General features: G+C 46.6%; 1 protein-coding gene across 5 annotated transcripts in view; it reads right to left on the reverse strand.

The window, feature by feature from the left end:
- Positions 1-722: 722 nt before the first annotated feature.
- The window catches only part of LOC118365240 (voltage-dependent L-type calcium channel subunit beta-1), a 36590-nt gene continuing 17550 nt past the window's right edge, over positions 723-19762 (reverse strand). For 3 of the 5 annotated variants that reach the window (XM_035747290.2, XM_052490827.1, XM_052490828.1), the window contains 12 exons: positions 16265-16384; positions 15786-15908; positions 15331-15467; positions 14758-14825; positions 12890-13050; positions 9042-9122; positions 8882-8940; positions 8624-8733; positions 6222-6373; positions 5983-6078; positions 5585-5770; positions 723-3386 (listed from right to left, as the gene is read on the reverse strand). In XM_035747290.2, coding sequence (XP_035603183.1) covers positions 2832-3386; positions 5585-5770; positions 5983-6078; positions 6222-6373; positions 8624-8733; positions 8882-8940; positions 9042-9122; positions 12890-13050; positions 14758-14825; positions 15331-15467; positions 15786-15908; positions 16265-16384 — 1848 coding nt within the window. In that variant the 3' untranslated portion in view covers positions 723-2831. Of the gene's footprint in view, positions 5771-5982; positions 6079-6221; positions 6374-8623; positions 8734-8881; positions 8941-9041; positions 9123-12281; positions 12311-12889; positions 13051-14757; positions 14826-15330; positions 15468-15785; positions 15909-16264; positions 16385-19762 lie in introns of all 5 variants that reach the window. The other 2 variants (XM_035747294.2, XM_035747295.2) reach the window with 2 other exon arrangements.

The following is a 19762-nucleotide window of genomic DNA, read 5'->3' on the forward strand; positions in this document are numbered from 1 at the left end:
AGCAAGAAATCCCAGTGGCGAAATAGTTTAATGAGCAGTCCCAACTCAACTACAACATGGAACAGAAAACACGCCCAAACGAGGTTGCCACTCACACAGGGAAATGAAGCGCTACACACGGAGGAGAAACCTCTACTCCTAAACACAAGAGCAAACGGCACAACTGCCTTGCGAAAAGAAACCCTGTGGTGCAGACACGCACCCCTCAATAACGTAACACCAGAAAACAATCCCGCACAAAGACTAGCAGGCAGCGGAGGTAAATATACCCACGAAATCAACTAATAAGACACAGGTGTAAAATATACAGACAGACACAAACAAAAAGGGAAAATTGATCGATGGCAGCCTAGTAGGCCGGTGACGACGACCGCTGAGCACAGGCCCGAACAGGGAGAGAAGTCGTGACACTGTATCACCGGATGGTAAGCAAGTGCACCGCCCTCAACCACAAGGCTCTCCAAGAGGGTTGTGCGGTGTGCACAACACATCACCGGGGGCAAACTACCTGCCCTCCAGGATACCTACAGCACCCGATGTCACAGGAAGGCCAAAAAGATCATCAAAGACAACAACCACCCGACCCACTGCCTGTTCACCCCGCTACCTGGGACCGAGAGACTGAAAAGGCCATCAGATTGTTAAACAGCCATCACTAGCACAGAGAGGCTACTGCCTACATAGACTCAAATCATTGGCCACTTTAATAAATGGATCACTAGTCACTTTAATAATGCCACTTTAATAATGTTTACATATCTTACATTACTCATCTCATATTTACATTTACATTTACATTTAAGTCATTTATGCATATACTGTATCTTATACCATCTATTGCATCTTGCCTATGTCACTCGGTCATCCATATATTTATATGTACATATTCTTATTCCATCCCTTTAGATTTGTGTGTATTAGGTAGTTGTTGTGGAATTGTTAGATTACTTGTTAGATATTGCTGCACTGTCGGAACTATAAGCACAAGCATTTCGCTACACTCGCATTAACCTCTGCTAAACATGTGTATGTGACCAATAAAATTAATTTGATTTGATCAAAGGAGTGACACAATGAAATTCCCAAGCATCTTTTTTTTTTCCTGATGAAAATTTTAATTAAAATACGAATTTATCCACAGATTAAAAATGAAAGGCAGAAAAAGCTCAATGTAGCTACAATCAGGCACCAATTATAAATGTTCTTCCATCTTTTTAACAATTGCAATAACGCAACAATAAACATTATTTACGAATCCTTATTGAATATTTATTTATTTGACTGAAGAAAGGTGTGGGCAGAAGGAGCCCACCAAAAACATTTGTGGATCCTCCATTTAGAGTCAACTGAGTTGAAGACCATGTTGTGTACCTATCCCCGCCCCCCTTTACACTCTTCTCACTAGGGCTAAATAACTGAAGACCTTATAAAATACAAATGTCCACAGGAAAAACGACACTAAAGTCAGTCAGAAATCAAGAAGGGAAGTGCATGGCATCTGACATTCAGACATGCTAGCTGTTTGGTTGAACATTTGAAGTGATTTACCACGCAAAACAACTCGTATATAACTGTTAGTGTGCCCTACAACAAGTAAACGACACAAAGCTGGTGCAGAGAAAACAAGATGGTGGTGGACATCGTGCTGGAGCAACAAGGGTTGGCTTCAGTGCAGGGTAGTAAAAGCCAAGAAGACACATACAGTAGAGACACACAGATATGAAAACAGCGAGTGTGACAAGAGTTAAGACATCCCGCCATGACAATGGTGGACGTGGCTTGGCGAAACATTCCGGCACTTGTGATTGGAGTTTTCTTGAAGTAAAGTCTGACGGTGTGAGAGACAATTAGGTAAGATATTTCATTCACGCGACGACTACTGTAGTGCGGCTTATGAACTGTACCACATTCGAAAAGACAAATGTATACTACACGAGCGAAGCTATCACCCACAGACAGACAGTATCCCTAAGATAGCAGGAAACAGATGTGGAAAACCAGACCAGACAAATACAGTTCTATTTAAATGCTATGGCTGAAGCCGGTTAGGGAAGAAGAAGTAGTATCTTTGGGGTGTTTCCTTTTATTCGTAACATTAAGGTAAGCGTCAAAACGAATAAAACCAATTATCTCAATAAACTATTCTAAAGACATTTATGGCAACTTTTCCATCCAGATAGCTTTTAAGGTCTGGGTGATGAGGAATCGGAGGAGAGGGACTCAAAAAGCTTAGGATCCATCCTGAAAGTGTCTGAATCCGGAAGCTGAGCCTCTGAAGCTGTGGGGATAGAGACCCTGATGCTCTGTACTGTACATGGGACATACAACCCTGTTTAAGACGACAGAGGACAGACACGACAGACTACAGCTCTATCAGCCTTCACATTCTACACTACAGAGATTGAGCCATACAGATCACAATCATAAATTCACAATCATAATGATAACTGTCCTCGTGCTGTCAGTTCAGTAGGATTCCGTGGTATTCATGCAGTAGTACTAACAAAATAAACTAAAAAGAGACCCTCCAAACTGCTTTTTTTCCTCAAAACATAAATAAATTGAATATAGCTAAAATAATTGGATGAGGTGTATGGCATCTGGCAGTAGTTTTTTTCTTTACAGCGTACTCAACAATGAGAAAAGTACCTCTTTAATAAGGGTTGTAAACAGATTAATTAATGGGCTTCTGATTGGCATGGCCCCCAAACCCACCCTCCTCTCCCCGCTAACCCCCCTAGCCCTAGCCCTAACCATGAAACCCCTTTCCTCCCTCCCTCCCTTCCCCAGTCTGTCCATCAGCCTCCTAGCCCATGCGTCATGGTGTGTGTTCAGCGGATGTACACGTCCCTCCCCCAGTCCTCCTGGTTCTTGTTGCGGCCCATGTTTGCCCCGGTGTCCCCGGGTTCCTGGCAGTACCTCTCCCTTAGCTTGGCCCGGCTGTGTTGCTCAGGCTGGGTGTGGGAGGGCATGGGAGGGTGGTTGAGGTTCTCCTGATCCGGCTCGGCCCCCTCGTCTTCCCAGGAGGCCTGGCGGCCGTGGTGCTGGGCCAGGTGGAGGCGGCTGCCCCCGCCCCCTACCCCGCGGTACATCTCAGACTCCTCGTAAGGGTCGGTCTCAATGTCCATGCAAGAGTCCCCTGCTTCAGTGTAGGCCGAATCCCGACTGCCCTGCGTCTCTGAGTCAAAGGTGTCCTGCCGGGACAGGCCCCTCCCACCCCCTCCCCGTAGGTGGCCCCGAGAGGAGTGCAGGTAGGTCTGCTGCTTCTGCTGCTGCTGCTGTTGCTGCTTCCCTCCCTCACTCTGGTAGTCATGGAGACTGCCGCTGCCACCGCACTCCGAACGAGGCCCTTCCCGCTTCTGTTCTCCGTGCACCAGGTATGGCCCCTGCAGCGAGCCACGCCCACACCACACGACACGCCATGCAGAGACACAGTGAGACAGACAGAACAAGGCCCAGGCAGTGGTTTAGTCAACAGGGTTAGGACAGGTTAGGGTGCAGTTAGATAAAAAACAGGATGTGAGTAATGTCAGACAGTCAGTTCACAATGCAACACAAATAGAGGTTCACAGTATAACAATAAATGTATTTATGCGGTACTTAAAAGCACACGGCTATTGCATTGTTATTGCATTGAAATCATTACTTGGTCAAAGTGACATTATTTGTTGTATTTAATACATGCACACAGACTCTTTTCCATAGACTACAGAAATGTGTTCATTCATCACCTGTAAGAGAAACAGCCATGCAGTCATTAGGCAAGCAAAACACCATGATCAGCTCCTGGCTGCAAAACCAACAGTGCCCTCATCTGGCTGATATTTCACAGCAGCTACAATGATGTTTCAACTAATTGTGATATCTCTTTTTCATTCACAAGCATGTTCCTCATCCTAAAGTAGTAAGTATTACATTTGGTTTAAACTCAGCACAATTAACAAGACACTTTTTAGAGTTGGGTCAAGCCACCATTTGGCTGATCCTTGCTAATGACTTTTGAATAGGCCGGAGCTTAAAGTCACACCCATTGACAGTAAAACAATAACTGAACAAAATCTCCTCCGTCTGAACGAATTCTAATGAATCTATACAGCCGCCATTGTCTTATGTCAGATCGCGTTACTCGTAGGCGACGCTCGGCCCTCCACCGAGACAGATCAGTGCAGGCGGAATCGATGCGCTGTGTCTGACGTAAGGCAATGTACAGCCAGCCGCACCATATCAAATACGACCTATTGTATCAGAGCAAGCACTGTTCATAATAGTGCAGTTATGTCTAACTGAACACGATGCAAGCAATTCTGTGGGTATAACTCATTGATATATGGAAGCAGCTTGGACACTTTTACAAGGTCTTGGACTATGACAGTCATGAGTCATGCTGTATGTATTTGGCTGAAGCCAGTGGCTGATTGTAGATGAGACCCAGATGATCATTTTTCTGCTGGTTAGAGTTTCCTGTGTGAATTAATGAAATAGGACATTCCTATTAGTCATGGCCCACATCACTTCACACACGCGCGAGCTCACACATATGCACGCTCACACGCACACAGCCCATCCCTGCCACGCCACACAAATCAGAAAACTAGAAATGATGCCACAACAACAAGGCACACATTGGCCAAGCCGCCGAGATGACTCGCTCCTTTTCATGGACGGTGCCATGGAAACACGGAGAAGGGAAGTAAACTGGACACCGTTTCCCCGACGATAAAGGAGTGCTGAAGAAAGGAGGTCAGGCAGGGAGCCCCGAGGTTGGGTAAGGGGCACACAATTATCTCTACCAATTACAGTAAATAGGGAATAGGCAGCAGACCAGAGACAGAGGTACTTCACTGACTGATGGATGGATGATGGAGGATTTTCACTTCTTCCAATAAGTGCCCCTATCAATTCATTTCACAACTTCAATGTGATTGTGTGTGTGTTATTCTCACTGAAAACCCAGTGCTGGTGTGGTCTGGATCCAGTGTCCTGCCCATATAAACTCTCCTTTGCTAATTTTGCTGTGTGTGTTGCTCTAAGATACTGTCATTTGCAGAGAGGTTTTCTTGAAGAGGACGAAGCTCTCTGCTTGTCCTCTCGGTGTTTGTGTGTGGGTGTTTTCTAAAGCAGAAGGATTTTTACAGTAATGTGTGAGGCCTATATTGTTCCGAGTACTCTGATGTGTGTGTGTGTGTGAGAATATGAATGTCTGTGTAAGTGTGTGTATGTGCTATTGAGTTGTATCCAGTGTGATGGACCCAGAATACTCTCCAGTAAACACCCTCCTCCCTCTCTCCATGTACGTGGTGTTCCTCTACACAGTATTATGAATGAGAACGGGGTCGAAACATAATGTGATTAGGTTCTTTCCTTCTTTCAGGTCAAGGGGAGGGATGGAGAGTGGGAGGATGGGGGGAAGGTATATCTGGAGTGCAGGCAGCCGGGTTTGGAAGGAGGTATTGCTCCCCCTGAGCCCCCCCCCCACAGCTGGCCTTTAGAGGGCATGCTCTGCCACCTTCCCGTGCTCGGCCCCGGGGCCATCCAGGCCGGGCCAGAACTCCAGGTTGCGGCGCAGGGAGGTGAGCACCTGTACCTGCAGGTTGGAGACGGGCTCTGGGGAGGCGGCCAGGGCGGCCGTGGCCATTGTGCGGTTGAGGAGGGGGTTGGGGGGGTTACTGCTGGGGGGGTGCGTGGCCTTCCAGTAGGCCTCCAGGTAGTCAGCCAGATGCTCACAGGCGTCCTCCAGCTGGTTCTCATCCAGGATGATGTCAAACAGCTCCTACATACAACACAGAGGGACATGATGTTAGTGTCTCACCTTTCAACTTCAGAGATTCAGCCAACTACCTAAAAGGGCATTAATTTCAATGTTAAACCAATGCCATTGTTCAGACTGGTCATTGTGAATGAATTTGTTCAGGGCAAACAGCATGTAAGTAAGAAGATGTGCCTTTCAGGCCACAGAATCCAAGGTCACAGACAGACACTCACAGGGGGGCACTGGGCCAGCTTGTCTGCTGCCACCATCTGCACGTTCAGGTGTTTGGCCTGGGACTTCCCCCGGGATTTAATGAGCCTCTGGAGGACCTGAAGGGAAACAGGCAACAACATACCGCTGGTCACTGACAGAGATGTCACATCTACAGACATGTCAGTCACATACATGCCATCTCAGTAGGAAGTGATAGAGGAAGTCAATCGACCACAAGGTCATTCCGCTCAGAGGGTACCTTCGGTGAGGCTATTTTGATGTAGACGATGATAGGAGCCAGGGAGGTCTTAGCCAGCTGAGAGGGGTGGTTAATGGTGTCTGCGTCTAGGGCAACCAGCTGCAGGGTGCGGGCCAGCTCAAAGATACGCTCAATTTCACTCTGCACCTCCGCTATGTGGTAGAGAACAACATGGAAATGCAATAAGTAACAGGGTGTATGTAGTAGGTGTCTGAACACACAGAGTATACAACTTGAATTGGTGGTCAAATCCCAATTCTGTCCACATTTAAATCCCTTCTGGAGGAGACAGGAGATCAGTGTGACTATTGCCACTTTGCTAACTCATATTTCACACACTTACCATTTAAAAATAAAATAAAAAAACAGGATACACACAAGCACATGCAAACGTGGCATGTTAACACTGTATCATGCATGTCAACGTTTTGGCAAAAGGTTTGGTGTGCATGTGAAACAGAACCCATCGTACTAGATGGTCAATTTACACACCGCGAAATGGAACACTGGGGGAATTCTCATTCTGTTGCCACATTCCAACGCGCAGCGACTGATGTTTTGCACGGGTAAATGTGATCTCTCTGACACAGGTTTTTATATCGACTCACACTCGGGACGGAAGGAGGCGTGTGAGAATGAGATGCCTCCTGGCAGCACTTGATGTACTGTTCTGAACACATCGATGAACACAATAATCGCAAAGTGATGAAGTGTAACTGCATTCGCTGTTAGAGCACATCAGGCATTGCAAGCGTATTAGTCTGTTTGGATGTTCCGGCTTTGTACACTCTCGTTCTCCTTTTGGGTACGTATGGGAGGGGGGTTGTTCCAGCCACAATGACATAACAGGGGACAGGTAATCCGCAGACGGTCTCCCTCCGAAGGGCTGAGGTAGAAAGGGAATTAAACCTGCAGGCGGAAGGCAGCGACCAGAGGCTCCACAGAGAGATGAGGGAAATGAACTTGACCTAAAACGATGAAAACCTAACAACCTGTCCTAGTTTCTATTAACCTGCAAATGTCCTCTATTTACACTGCATCTCTGTGAGGAATGTGATCCCTGTATCAGAGATTGGTAGTAAACAATGATGGACGGTATATAAACTGGTGAATATATGAACGTCTAATTGTGTATGCGTACAGGCTCTTTGTAAGTAAAGTGTTATTACATGTTGCTTTACAGTAGGGTCCCTGATTCTGGGTCACAGGGTGGGAGGCAATGGAGGATGGAGGGGGGAGTATCAGTTTCCCCTGTACACTCAATCCCTGACTACAGTTGTCCCCCCCAGCCCCCCCCCTATCACATTTCCCCTGAACCTCAGACAGACAGACAGGCAGACAGCAGGCAGATGCTCAGCTGAGCAGCCAAGAGCCACCAGAGCCAACCAGCCAACTCATTCGGCTGTGTAATTAGTCTCCTCTTTCCAAGCCTTAGTTCAAGTTGTTTTATTACTGCAAGCAACAGGCTTTCACAAACATGTGTGAGGAACAGACAGGCAGACAGATGCATGAGGGATGAGTGTATGAGGGGATGAGGAGAGTAGTGAGAGACAGACAGGGGAGGAGGTCAGAGGGAAAAAAAGCTCTCGGTTGTTCTCCTCGTGGGGTTGAGAGCATACGTACCCAGCACGTCTGAGAGACGTAGAGCGAGTGGAGGGAAGGAGAGTGGTGGGAGAGAGGGACAGGTGGGTGGAGGGTAGGAAAAGACAGGATGGAGAAAGAGAAGAGGCCAGGTCAGAGAGGGACAATGAGTAATAAAGCTAGAAGGCTGACAGCCCTTTCAGGGTTGTCAGGCTACACTGCCCCTCTCTGCTCAGCTAGCCTCTCCTCTAGAGGAGCCTTCCTGTTCTGTGCTTAGCCCTACTCACTGATATTGAAGACGATCCACGCCAAATGGAGTGGATTGATGACCTTCTAAGTAAAAACATTTGTGTAATTCAATTCCATTTCAATTCACTGGTTGAATGGGCGACTAGGAGGCTCCCTACTGCATGTTGTCAATAGATGCTAACATCCAATCAACCAATAATCCCGGACCTTTTGCTGACCAGGTAGCTATTACCAACAGAAACAATACTTTTAAATATTTCTCTCCCAATACTAGGAGACAGGTAAACACCAGTCTTTGTCCAAGTACAAACTGGTATTTCATTTAGAATCGGGCAGGTCATCAGCAGGATCAAATACTTACACAAGCTAAGATGGATATATGAAAACACTGATCGTGAAAGGTAACAACACAATAGCCCAACGGATGATAAGAAACATGAACTAACAAAGCTTTTTGACATGTATCAAGTGGGTGTGTGTAGGAAAGGCACAGAGCCAGTCCTGGCGCTTATTGCGATCAATGGTTTTCTTTTAGGTACAAAGATGACTTGCCCTACAAGGTCCTGTCTTACCCAGGCTGGAGCGGGTGCTGGAGCGCTCGATGATGGTGTGTTTACTGGGGTTGTTGAGGACCGAGCGCTTGGCAAGGGAGATGTCTGCTGTCACCCGGGTGATGGATATCCTGGAAGAAACATTATCAACCAATCAGGGCTGAGAACTGGAAAAGTCTTAAAGCAGGTTAAACTAAATAACTAAGTTGAAGACATTTTCAACCTTTACTAAATATGGTCAATATTTCAGTCAGGTTCTCTGGCTGGCCTGAAACTCACCTGCCCTCAAACTTGTGCTTGAGAAAGTCAAAGAGAGCCTTTTGCATCATGTCAGTCACCTGGTGGGAGACGAGGAGAAGAACAACCGAGGCGTGGGGATATGACCGGTATAATAAACCATGAAGAACGTTGGGGAGATTGAGCTACACAGTAGACTTACCTCGTAGCCCTTCAGTGACGGCCCCACTAGAATGATGGGTCTCATGGAGGGGACCACGTCGTACGGGGGGACATGCTCCATCTGAGCCAGACAGGAGAGCACCAAGAGTGGGGTGAGACACTATAACCTCTGTGTCTGAACACAGACACGCACGCGAACAGAGCTCACGCATACTCTGTGACGCACAATCTACAGCCACGTTGTACGCACGCGTCTGGAGCTACACAAGCGACTGCCACAGAAACACACACACACACAAATCAACATTATGTCAACACCAACTCTTCCTCTCTCTCTGTACAGTAGACTACAGTCAGAATGATATGTAATGCATTTCAGCATTTCAGACAGAGGCCATTTATTATCTTGGAGAGGGTAAAAGACCAAGCTCAACCATTTTCACAGAAAGCACTAATTTTCCATTTCTCAGTCTGCTCTCCCAGTCATAGCAAATTAAATAAACCATAATCAAATTGGATCAGAATGAGCTACGGAGAGTGGTAAGGGCCATTATTGATAATAATATATATATAGAAGAAATCTCAGGGGCTTTCGTGCAGCCAAAGGCTCATGTGACTGCAGTTCCAGTCGAAGATAACACTCTCTCTCCTACTCTCTCGTAGTATGTATCTGTGTGTGGTGGACCCCTCTTGCTTTAGAGAAAGAAGCCAGATAGACACCGAGCCAAATGTTTTTTTAGGCCCAGAGAAAAATGGACAACAAGCGCACACACTAAACCTACAAAAAGATACCCCTCATTTTGAACCAACATACAGAGAACGTATTTCCGACACTTACTCAAACACTCAAATCACATTGAAAATGGAAACATACACAACACTCTTACGCAAAACATCCACACCCAGTCAATCAATATTCCAACAAGTAAAACAAATGCATACATTAACATTTCATCAATATGAATCATGAGAAGCATCTGGCCGACAACGCATCTATAAGCATCTGTTCTGTTATAGAAAGCGCCCCGTTTTGGAGTGACAGGTGAGGGGAGAACACTAAGTAAACCCCTCCCATGGTCTATCCACTAACAGATAGGCAGGCATTAGGAGAATACAGGTGAAGGATCTTCATTTGACCTATATTGTCACGACAAAAATAATCCCGCAGCAACAGGTTTTGAACGTTTAGTCCATAGTGTTGGTTGATCCGTGGTTAGGCCATTAAAAGTGCAATACTGTTAATATAACGGTGTGTTTGTGTGGGTTTTCAGTAAATGTATGTAAATCACGAAGCTCATTTGCATTTCCTGCAGGACAATTCTCAGCAACAAAAAGTGATCACATTAAGATCCTACACCCGTAGGATGCTAGCGTGTGTTCGGTGTCCGCTCTCTGTATTCCCAGCACGCCTTCTCCTCTGTATTCCATGCAAAACTTTAGTGCACTGAGAGCAGTAGCATAGAGGCTTGAAGAGCTCTCCTCCACTAAAGGTACGTTACGTTACATAAAGCCACACCTCCACGACCAGGCAGTGGACTCAGTTCACCCCATTACAAATTCACTACATCTAAAAATACACTTAAGAACTTTTCCAAATGGTGCTCATCACTAGAGGTGCAGTGCTGGGGGAAGTGTACTGCGTATCGCCATTCATCTCTCTCTTTCTGAATGACATGAACTTTCACGTAATCTATAGAGAGTGTTTTTGCTATTGGAGGACAAAGCGTGCCTCTGCCTCCACAGTCTCCTGTATCTACGGGATCAAAGCTGTGTTGACAGCTCTGATATGGCGAGGGATAGCGAGGCGGGCTGATGACAGGCTGTCAGTCAAAGCAGCCGTCCAGAATGGGCATGAAAACACATCAGGGAGCATTAACGTTCACCAGAAGTGTGAGTGACAGGGGCCGTGACACGCCTGCACCTGCTTACTGGCAGCCCGTGTTTGCCCAATCAGCTCTGACTGCATGCTGACAGCCCGTGTTTACCCAATCAGCTCTGACTGCTTACTGGCAGCCCGTGTTTACCCAATCAGCTCTGACTGCATGCTGACAGCCCGTGTTTACCCAATCAGCTCTGACTGCTTACTGACAGCCCGTGTTTACCCAATCAGCTCTGACTGCTTACTGGCAGCCCGTGTTTACCCAATCAGCTCTGACTGCTTACTGGCAGCCCGTGTTTACCCAATCAATCAGCTGGCAGCCCTGACAATCAGCTCTGACTGCTGCAGCCCGTGTTTACCCAATCAGCTCTGAGCATGCTGACAGCCCGTGTTTACCCAATCAGCTCTGACTGCATGCTGACAGCCCGTGTTTACCCAATCAGCTCTGACTGCATGCTGACAGCCCGTGTTTACCCAATCAGCTCTGACTGCTTACTGACAGCCCGTGTTTACCCAATCAGCTCTGACTGCTTCCTGACAGCCCGTGTTTACCCAATCAGCTCTGACTGCTTACTGGCAGCCCGTGTTTACCCAATCAGCTCTGACTGCACACTGGCAGCCCGTGTTTACCCAATCAGCTCTGACTGCATGCTGGCAGCCCGTGTTTACCCAATCAGCTCTGACTCCATGCTGACAGCCCGTGTTTACCCAATCAGCTCTGACTGCATGCTGACAGCCCGTGTTTACCCAATCAGCTCTGACTGCATGCTGACAGCCCGTGTTTACCCAATCAGCTCTGACTGCATGCTGACAGCCCGTGTTTACCCAATCAGCTCTGACTGCATGCTGACAGCCCGTGTTTACCCAATCAGCTCTGACTGCATGCTGACAGCCCGTGTTTACCCAATCAGCTCTGACTGCATGCTGACAGCCCGTGTTTACCCAATCAGCTCTGACTGCATGCTGACAGCCCGTGTTTACCCAATCAGCTCTGACTGCATACTGACAGCCCGTGTTTACCCAATCAGTTCTGACTGCATACTGACAGCCCGTGTTTACCCAATCAGTTCTGAAGACAGAGACAAATGGAAGCCCTGCTTGCATTTGGGGGTGGAACTAACATTTCCATTCCTACAATTCCTCCCTATAATTCCTAATTTTCCATAATTTATTAATTGATCATTTTGGAACACAATATCCCTGGGGACAACTGCCACACGGAAATCTTCTTCTTGGGGCATAAGTGAGGAAATGTTCAAATCCAGTCACCTCCCACTCTCTCTAGCATAAGCTGACATGAGAGCAGACTGAGGAACATGGAGAGACAACAGAGAGGAAGAAGAGGAGGAGGAGGAGGCAGAACAGAAGGTAAAGGTCAATTAAAGGTCAGCACCGACTCACCGACTTCTGTTTCTGTTTAGCCGGACCACCTACAGTATCATTCCGCACACAACCCCCACGAGAAGACAGAGCAAAAGGGACAACAAGCACAAAAGACAGAGGACGTGTTGTTATTGACAGGTGACGGTTAGTTGGGAATTGGGAGTGGAGCTGTTCAATAGGACAGCGGAGACCACACCCACCGTAGTCTGATCGATAATGACATTTATTGTTTCGGGTTGCACCGCCGACGAATATTCATACATTGCTTTTGCACCGGCGAATGTATGAACGTGGTCAGGTTTCGTCTTTAGCTCAGCTCAACCCCTCCCCCAGTTGGCCAGCGCAGAAACACACAGGCAAACAGAACTCAACGTCACCGTGGTGACCAGAGACTGAGGGGCCAATCGGGATTAGGGAGTCAGACAGGCGCTGGCTAGCGGCGGGAACGGTGGGTCAGTTGAGTGCAGTAAGTCGGAGACGGTAAGGGTAAGAGGGGCTAGTGAGGAAAGACAGAGGTTATTAAAGCCTAGGACTGGGCCATAGCTTCGTGCAGAAGGGGGGTTTGGTTTGAAGGGAGGTGGGGAGGGGAAGCAGCCGTGGTGCCTGGGTCCCCTGGAGGGCTTTACCTTCTTAAAGAAGGGCAGGCGGTGGATTTGGCCCTGGGGGGAGGTGACGCTGCCTGCGCTGCCTTTGGGGGAGCGAGGGTCACCCTGGGGCTCAGGGGGCTCCTCGGCATCCAGGTCCAGGGGGTCAAGGTCAAAAGCCATCGTGGACATATCCACATGAGCTGAGGGGTGGGGTGGGGTAGAGAGAGAGAGAGAGAGAGAGAGAGAGAGAGAGAGAGAGAGAGAGAGAGAGAGAGAGAGAGAGAGAGAGACAGAAAGAGAGAGACAGAAAGAGAGAGAGAGAGAGGGACAGAGAGAGAGAGACAGAGAGAGAGACAGAGAGAGACAGAGAGAGACAGAGAGAGACAGAGAGAGAGAGACAGAGAGAGAGAGAGACAGAGAGACAGCGAGAGAGAGAGACAGAGAGAGAGAGAGACAGAGAGAGAGAGAGAGAGAGAGAGAGAGAGAGAGAGAGAGAGAGAGAGAGAGAGAGAGAGAGAGAGAGAGAGAGAGAGAGAGAGAGAGAGAGAGAGAGAGAGAGAGAGAGAGAGAGAATATCGAGCAATAGTGAAAAGAGGAAGAAAAAGTGGAGATGTATACAGAGAAATGAGGAAAGAGGAAAAAAGGGAGGACAAGAAAGGCAATCAAAAGCAGAGAGAAGGCCAGACACAGATCTGAGATCGAGAAATGGGAGAAATGACAGAGTTCTGAACCAGAAATAACAGTGCTGAAATAAAAGTCAATAGGTGACTAAGTAAAGAATAAATGCTTTTGGTCACGACGAAGTCAGTGCATGAGCAGGTCAGAAAAACAGTGATCGCAAACAGAACAGTGAGTAAGAGAGAGATGCGGAGAGAAAGGAGGTGGAAGAGCGAGCTATTCACTGCTGAAGAAGAAGGTGGCGGAGACGAGAAAAAGAGAGAGAAAGAGAGAGCAGAGAGAGCAGAGAAGACTAGGTGCTAGGAGGTGGAGGCAGAAAAGGGGTTGTAGCTGCCCTGAGGAGGGTTTGCTGTGTGCTGGGACTGGTTAAGGTGGTGAGGGCTCTGTGTTTTGGATGTGGGTAGGGGTGTTTTAAGCTGGCACAGCCAGGCAGGAAGAGGGGTTTGGTATATCAGTTCAGGTACAACAAATAGGCTTGATAAAGAGAACCATACTATAACTGTCATGTACTAATGTAACACATCCATCAACGGAGAAACAACGTGTCTGATCTCGTCCGTCTGTCTTCAATTCAATTATTCAATTCAATGAATTCACTCCCAGGCGGCTCTTATCTAATAAAAACATGTATATATTTCTGTCAATCTTTCCTTCGGTCTCTATGCCAGTCTATTTATTTCCCTCAGTGACTCGTACTGTCTATCCAGCAGTGTGACTGAACTGAACTATCCCGTTGCTGCCCGGTGCCAACACTCTTAAGGTGTGGGCTGCGTCTCAAATTGGGAATGAAAGTGCATTACCTTTGACCAGGGCCCATAAGGCTTTGGTCAAAACTAGCGCACTATGCAGGGAATAGGGTGCCATTTGGGACGCGGGCCTGGTCTGGCCAAGCGTAGTGATCAGATTTGACGAGAGGAGCGCTTATATCCTCAGCTGTGTTTCAGGCTGGTCCTGTTAGCCATGCTAATGACAAACCTGCTATAGGACCCCTCTCTTTCTCTCCGTCTGACTCTCACTCCAGCAGCAGCAGCAGCAGCAGCACCAGCACCCACCCAGACGCTCCCCTCCACACTGCAGATATCTAATTCGTCATGGATCACTAACTATCCAACTCAAATCTGCACGAAATATTAGCGACAGGCCGCGGCAGAGGGCTATATCTATAGCTATCGTGTGTGTCTCTTCTAGCCAGCCGAGCTGTGAAGATGACCCCCTACCCCTGACCTTACCTGTGCCAGGAGGGGTGGGCCTGCGTGTTCCCGTGGCAACGTCCAGGCTGGAGCTGCCACCAGATTTGCTGTAAGAGGGAGGAGGAGAGAACAATGAGTGGATGGTTACTGGTAGGTGAAAATTGAAGTGGATTGAAAAAAAATGTAATTGAAAATAAATGGAACTTTTCCCATTTTTAATTGTGAAGTAGTGACTGTTGTGAAGTGGTGATTGGGTGATCATTGTACTGTATTATGTTGCATGCATTGTGGAAGCTAATTGGATAACAGGGTTGGCTCAATTCAAATTGAAGGCAGTCAATTTAGAAAGTAAACAAAACTTCCAATTCAAGGGCATTTATTTTCAATGACATATCAATAAACTGACAAGTAGATGCTACTTATTTCAAAAGTTTAAAAAAATATATAATAATTCAATTCAAATGACTATCTGAATTAACTGCCTTCAATTCGAATTGAGCCCAACCCTGTTGGATAACAGCTCTGACATGACGGTAGCTGACAGGTCTACGTTGCTGTAAAGTGACTGGGTGATGGGTGCCAGGGGACGTGGGTGTGGGCAGCAGCCAGTACCTGGAGCTGAGGCGGTTCTGTCTCATCTTCTGCTCCTGCAGTAGCCTGGTGTTCTCCAGTTTGACTGGGCTGGGGATGAACCCCACCTCACAGCCCTCCTTCACCAGACGCCCGATCCACCAGTCATTATTGTACTTCTGCACAGAGCACACGGACAGACAGACAGACACGTAAATGCTACCCAATAATACACACACCAGTCTTCTCCTCCTCCCTCGCTCACAGAGCCCCTGCTGTGTGTTGCCAAGGCAACCGCCGCCGCCATCGTAGCTTGCTTATCGACACATCAATCAGATATAAATATAGAACCGGATGTTTATATTATAACAAAATGCCACTTCACCATATCCCACTGTCTTCGTAAAGCTCCCGGGTGACGGGGACTAAATCATCTTCAGAAATGATCTAACAATAAGAAATAAGAAGGCCCAGTGTTGTTTACGCAGCTCCGGTACCTCTTTGATGTGTAGGAAGTCTTTGGCTTCAAAGGAGATGGCCATGCCCTGCACTGGGACGTCGTCGTTGGGCCCAGAGTTGTAGCCCACATTCGTCCGCACAGCAAAGGCCACCGGTTTGGTCTGGAGGGGTTGAAGCAAGAAAGAGAAAGCCCGAAAGAAAGAATGAGAACGGAGGACATGAGGGCGATAGAGCGGACAAGACGGGGGGGTGAGATATTACTCAACTTGTCATGTCGCGCGATGTCTATATTGTCACAAAGACTGTTATTGAATGTTAATTGGCTGGAAAGACAGGCTATAATATGTGTTAACCGTGTACCTAAAACATCAAGGGGACACTGTTAGCGAGATTAGTCAGGTGTATAGTTAGGGTCAGGGCGAATGGTTAAAGACCGGGCTGTTCTGTATGGCGGCTGTATGGGGTACTGTATAACAGAAGGACAGGGCCACAGGGAAGGGCCATGGTGACACCTGACCTTAGCTTTCTCGAGGGTGGCCAAGGCCTGTAGGTCTGCCTCCTTCCTCAGTGCCTCTGGGTCCTCCTCCAGGGACACATCTGAGTCCGACGGCCGGCTGGTGTAGGAGTCGGCAGAGCCCTGCAACACACACACGCGCACACACACACACACACACACACACACACACACACACACACACACACACACACACACACACACACACACACACACACACACACACACACACACACACACACACACACACACACACACACACACACACACAGACAGAGTAGGGAAGTGAGAGTGAGTGAGTGTGTGTTTATGTGTGGGAGAGAGAAAGAAAGAGGGCAGAGAGATTGGAGGTATAGAGAGAAGGAAAGAAGGAGAATGTGGGAGATGGTGGCATGGTCATTTTTTTTTCTAGCGTGCTGTATGTTTGTTCAAGCGTGTGTGTGTATGTTTGTGTGTGTGTGTACACAAGCGTATTATATGGCATGACCACATAAAAACCCCTGTCCTTGAATAAAAACCCCTGTGCAATAAAGACAGCAACAGTACTACTGGAACCCACACACACACACACACACACACACACACACACACACACACACACACACACACACACACACACACACACACACCTCCCCATAACAACACCAACAGACAGACAGGGAGGAGAGAAATTAGTGGAATGTAGAGGAGTGTGTGGAATAACACAGTCAAAGGCCTTGTGCCCAACGTGATAATCTGGGATCTCTCTCCCTCTCTGCTTTATGTCTCCTTCACTCGGTGCCTCTCAGTCTCTTCTCTCAATATATTATTTTCCACTGCCTGTCTTTTCACATCTCCCTATGCGTTGCTCCATCTCTGTTAAATCTTAAAAATCTTATGTACTGTAGTGTGTTCTGTCCATCTCTTTTTAGACCATAATATGTACTGTAGTGTGTTCTGTCCATCTCTGTTTAGACCATAATATGTACTGTAGTGTGTTCTGTCCATCTCTGTTTAGATCATAATATGTACTGTAGTGTGTTCTGTCCATCTCTGTTTAGACCATAATATGTACTGTAGTGTGTTCTGTCCATCTCTGTTTAGACCATAATATGTACTGTAGTGTGTTCTGTCCATCTCTGTTTAGACCATAATATGTACTGTAGTGTGTTCTGTCCATCTCTGTTTAGACCATAATATGTACTGTAGTGTGTTCTGTCCATCTCTGTTTAGATCATAATATGTACTGTAGTGTGTTCTGTCCATCTCTTTTTAGACCATAATATGTACTGTAGTGTGTTCTGTCCATCTCTGTTTAGACCATAATATGTACTGTAGTGTGTTCTGTCCATCTCTGTTTAGACCATAATATGTACTGTAGTGTGTTCTGTACATCTCGGTTTAGACCATAATATGCACTGTAGTGTGTTCTGTCCATCTCTGTTTAGATCATAATATGTACTGTAGTGTGTTCTGTCCATCTCTGTTTAGACCATAATATGTACTGTAGTGTGTTCTGTCCATCTCTGTTTAGACCATAATATGTACTGTAGTGTGTTCTGTCCATCTCTGTTTAGATCATAATATGTACTGTAGTGTGTTCTGTCCATCTCTGTTTAGATCATAATATGTACTGTAGTGTGTTCTGTCCATCTCTGTTTAGACCATAATATGTACTGTAGTGTGTTCTGTCCATCTCTGTTTAGACCATAGTATGTACTGTAGTGTGTTCTGTCCATCTCTGTTTAGACCATAGTATAACCTGTAGTGTGTTCTGTCCATCTCTGTTTAGACCATAGTATGTACTGTAGTGTGTTCTGTCCATCTCTGTTTAGACCATAATATGTACTGTAGTGTGTTCTGTCCATCTCTGTTTAGACCATAGTATGTACTGTAGTGTGTTCTGTCCATCTCTGTTTAGACCATAGTATGTACTGTAGTGTGTTCTGTCCATCTCTGTTTAGACCATAGTATGTACTGTAGTGTGTTCTGTCCATCTCTGTTTAGACCATAATATGTACTGTAGTGTGTTCTGTCCATCTCTTTTAGACCATAATATGTACTGTAGTGTGTTCTGTCCATCTCTGTTTAGACCATAATATGTACTGTAGTGTGTTCTGTCCATCTCTGTTTAGACCATAGTATGTACTGTAGTGTGTTCTGTCCATCGTCTGTTTAGATCATAATATGTACTGTAGTGTGTTCTGTCCATCTCTTTTTAGACCATATGTACTGTAGTGTGTTCTGTCCATCTCTGTTTAGACCATAATATGTACTGTAGTGTGTTCTGTCCATCTCTGTTTAGACCATAGTATGTACTGTAGTGTGTTCTGTCCATCTCTTTTTAGACCATAATATGTACTGTAGTGTGTTCTGTCCATCTCTGTTTAGATCATAATATGTACTGTAGTGTGTTCTGTCCATCTCTTTTTAGACCATAATATGTACTGTAGTGTGTTCTGTCCATCTCTGTTTAGACCATAATATGTACTGTAGTGTGTTCTGTCCATCTCTGTTTAGACCATAATATGTACTGTAGTGTGTTCTATACTACTGACTGGTGCCTACCTCATTCTGAATGGCTCGAGGGCAAATATCCCAATCACCTATAATTGTCATCAGGTCCACCTCTCTGTGGTATTTATTTTGTTTCACCCTTTATTTATAACCTGGAGGCACAAAGGGAACCTGCCTGCCTGGCTGCCTGACTGGCTGCCTGCACTCAAGCCTACTCCTCAAATACACACACATTACTGTCGGGCACAGAACACTTGGCTGGTGTAATATGGGTGTGAAGTGGATGCATCAAAACACATATGCAAACCTGAATCACATCTGATCAGACGCTTTGATGTGTTTAACACCCAGTGTCAACAGATTCACTGAGTGTGGGCGTGTCAGAGAGAGAGGGGGAGATAGAGAGATAAAACAGTCTATGGCCCGGATTTAATATTAGCACTGATATATTACTCATGAAGTGGCTATGGTTTTGTCCACTTCCACCACCAGTGATCAATGGTAACCTGAGCCTCTCTGGCTGACCCTAATCCACCCATCCACACAATAAAAACCCTGGCATGGCCTCCTCTCCTAGGGGGCTCTGCTCAGAGCGGAGCGTTCCCTGCCTGGCATACTGTACACCACAGCCCAGCACTGGTAGTACAGCCTGGCTCACTTGTAAAGTGTTTGAGTGTTCTCTTTATGTAACTATCCCACTTGTTCGGTTTTTCCAGGTGTCAGACTCTCTCTCGCTCGCTTGCCGCATACACCCGTGGGAGGTGCAGACAAGAATGTGGACAGCTGAATGTGCGAGGCAGAATGAGTGAGTCATTAGGTGTGGGGTTTTAAAATAGAGGTGAGAATGTGGTGAGAATTGACATCCACCATATGTAATGACTTGAAATAATTCCCCGGTGAGAAAATGGGGAGTTCAAACACGTAGGTATTTGGTAATTAGCACATAAGTATGCGTTTAAGCAAAAGTGCTTTTTAAAAAAATGGTGCGATCTCAAAATCAGAAAA

Source organism: Oncorhynchus keta, chromosome 32 (assembly GCF_023373465.1).
Source record: "Oncorhynchus keta strain PuntledgeMale-10-30-2019 chromosome 32, Oket_V2, whole genome shotgun sequence".
NCBI classification, from domain to species: domain Eukaryota; kingdom Metazoa; phylum Chordata; class Actinopteri; order Salmoniformes; family Salmonidae; genus Oncorhynchus; species Oncorhynchus keta.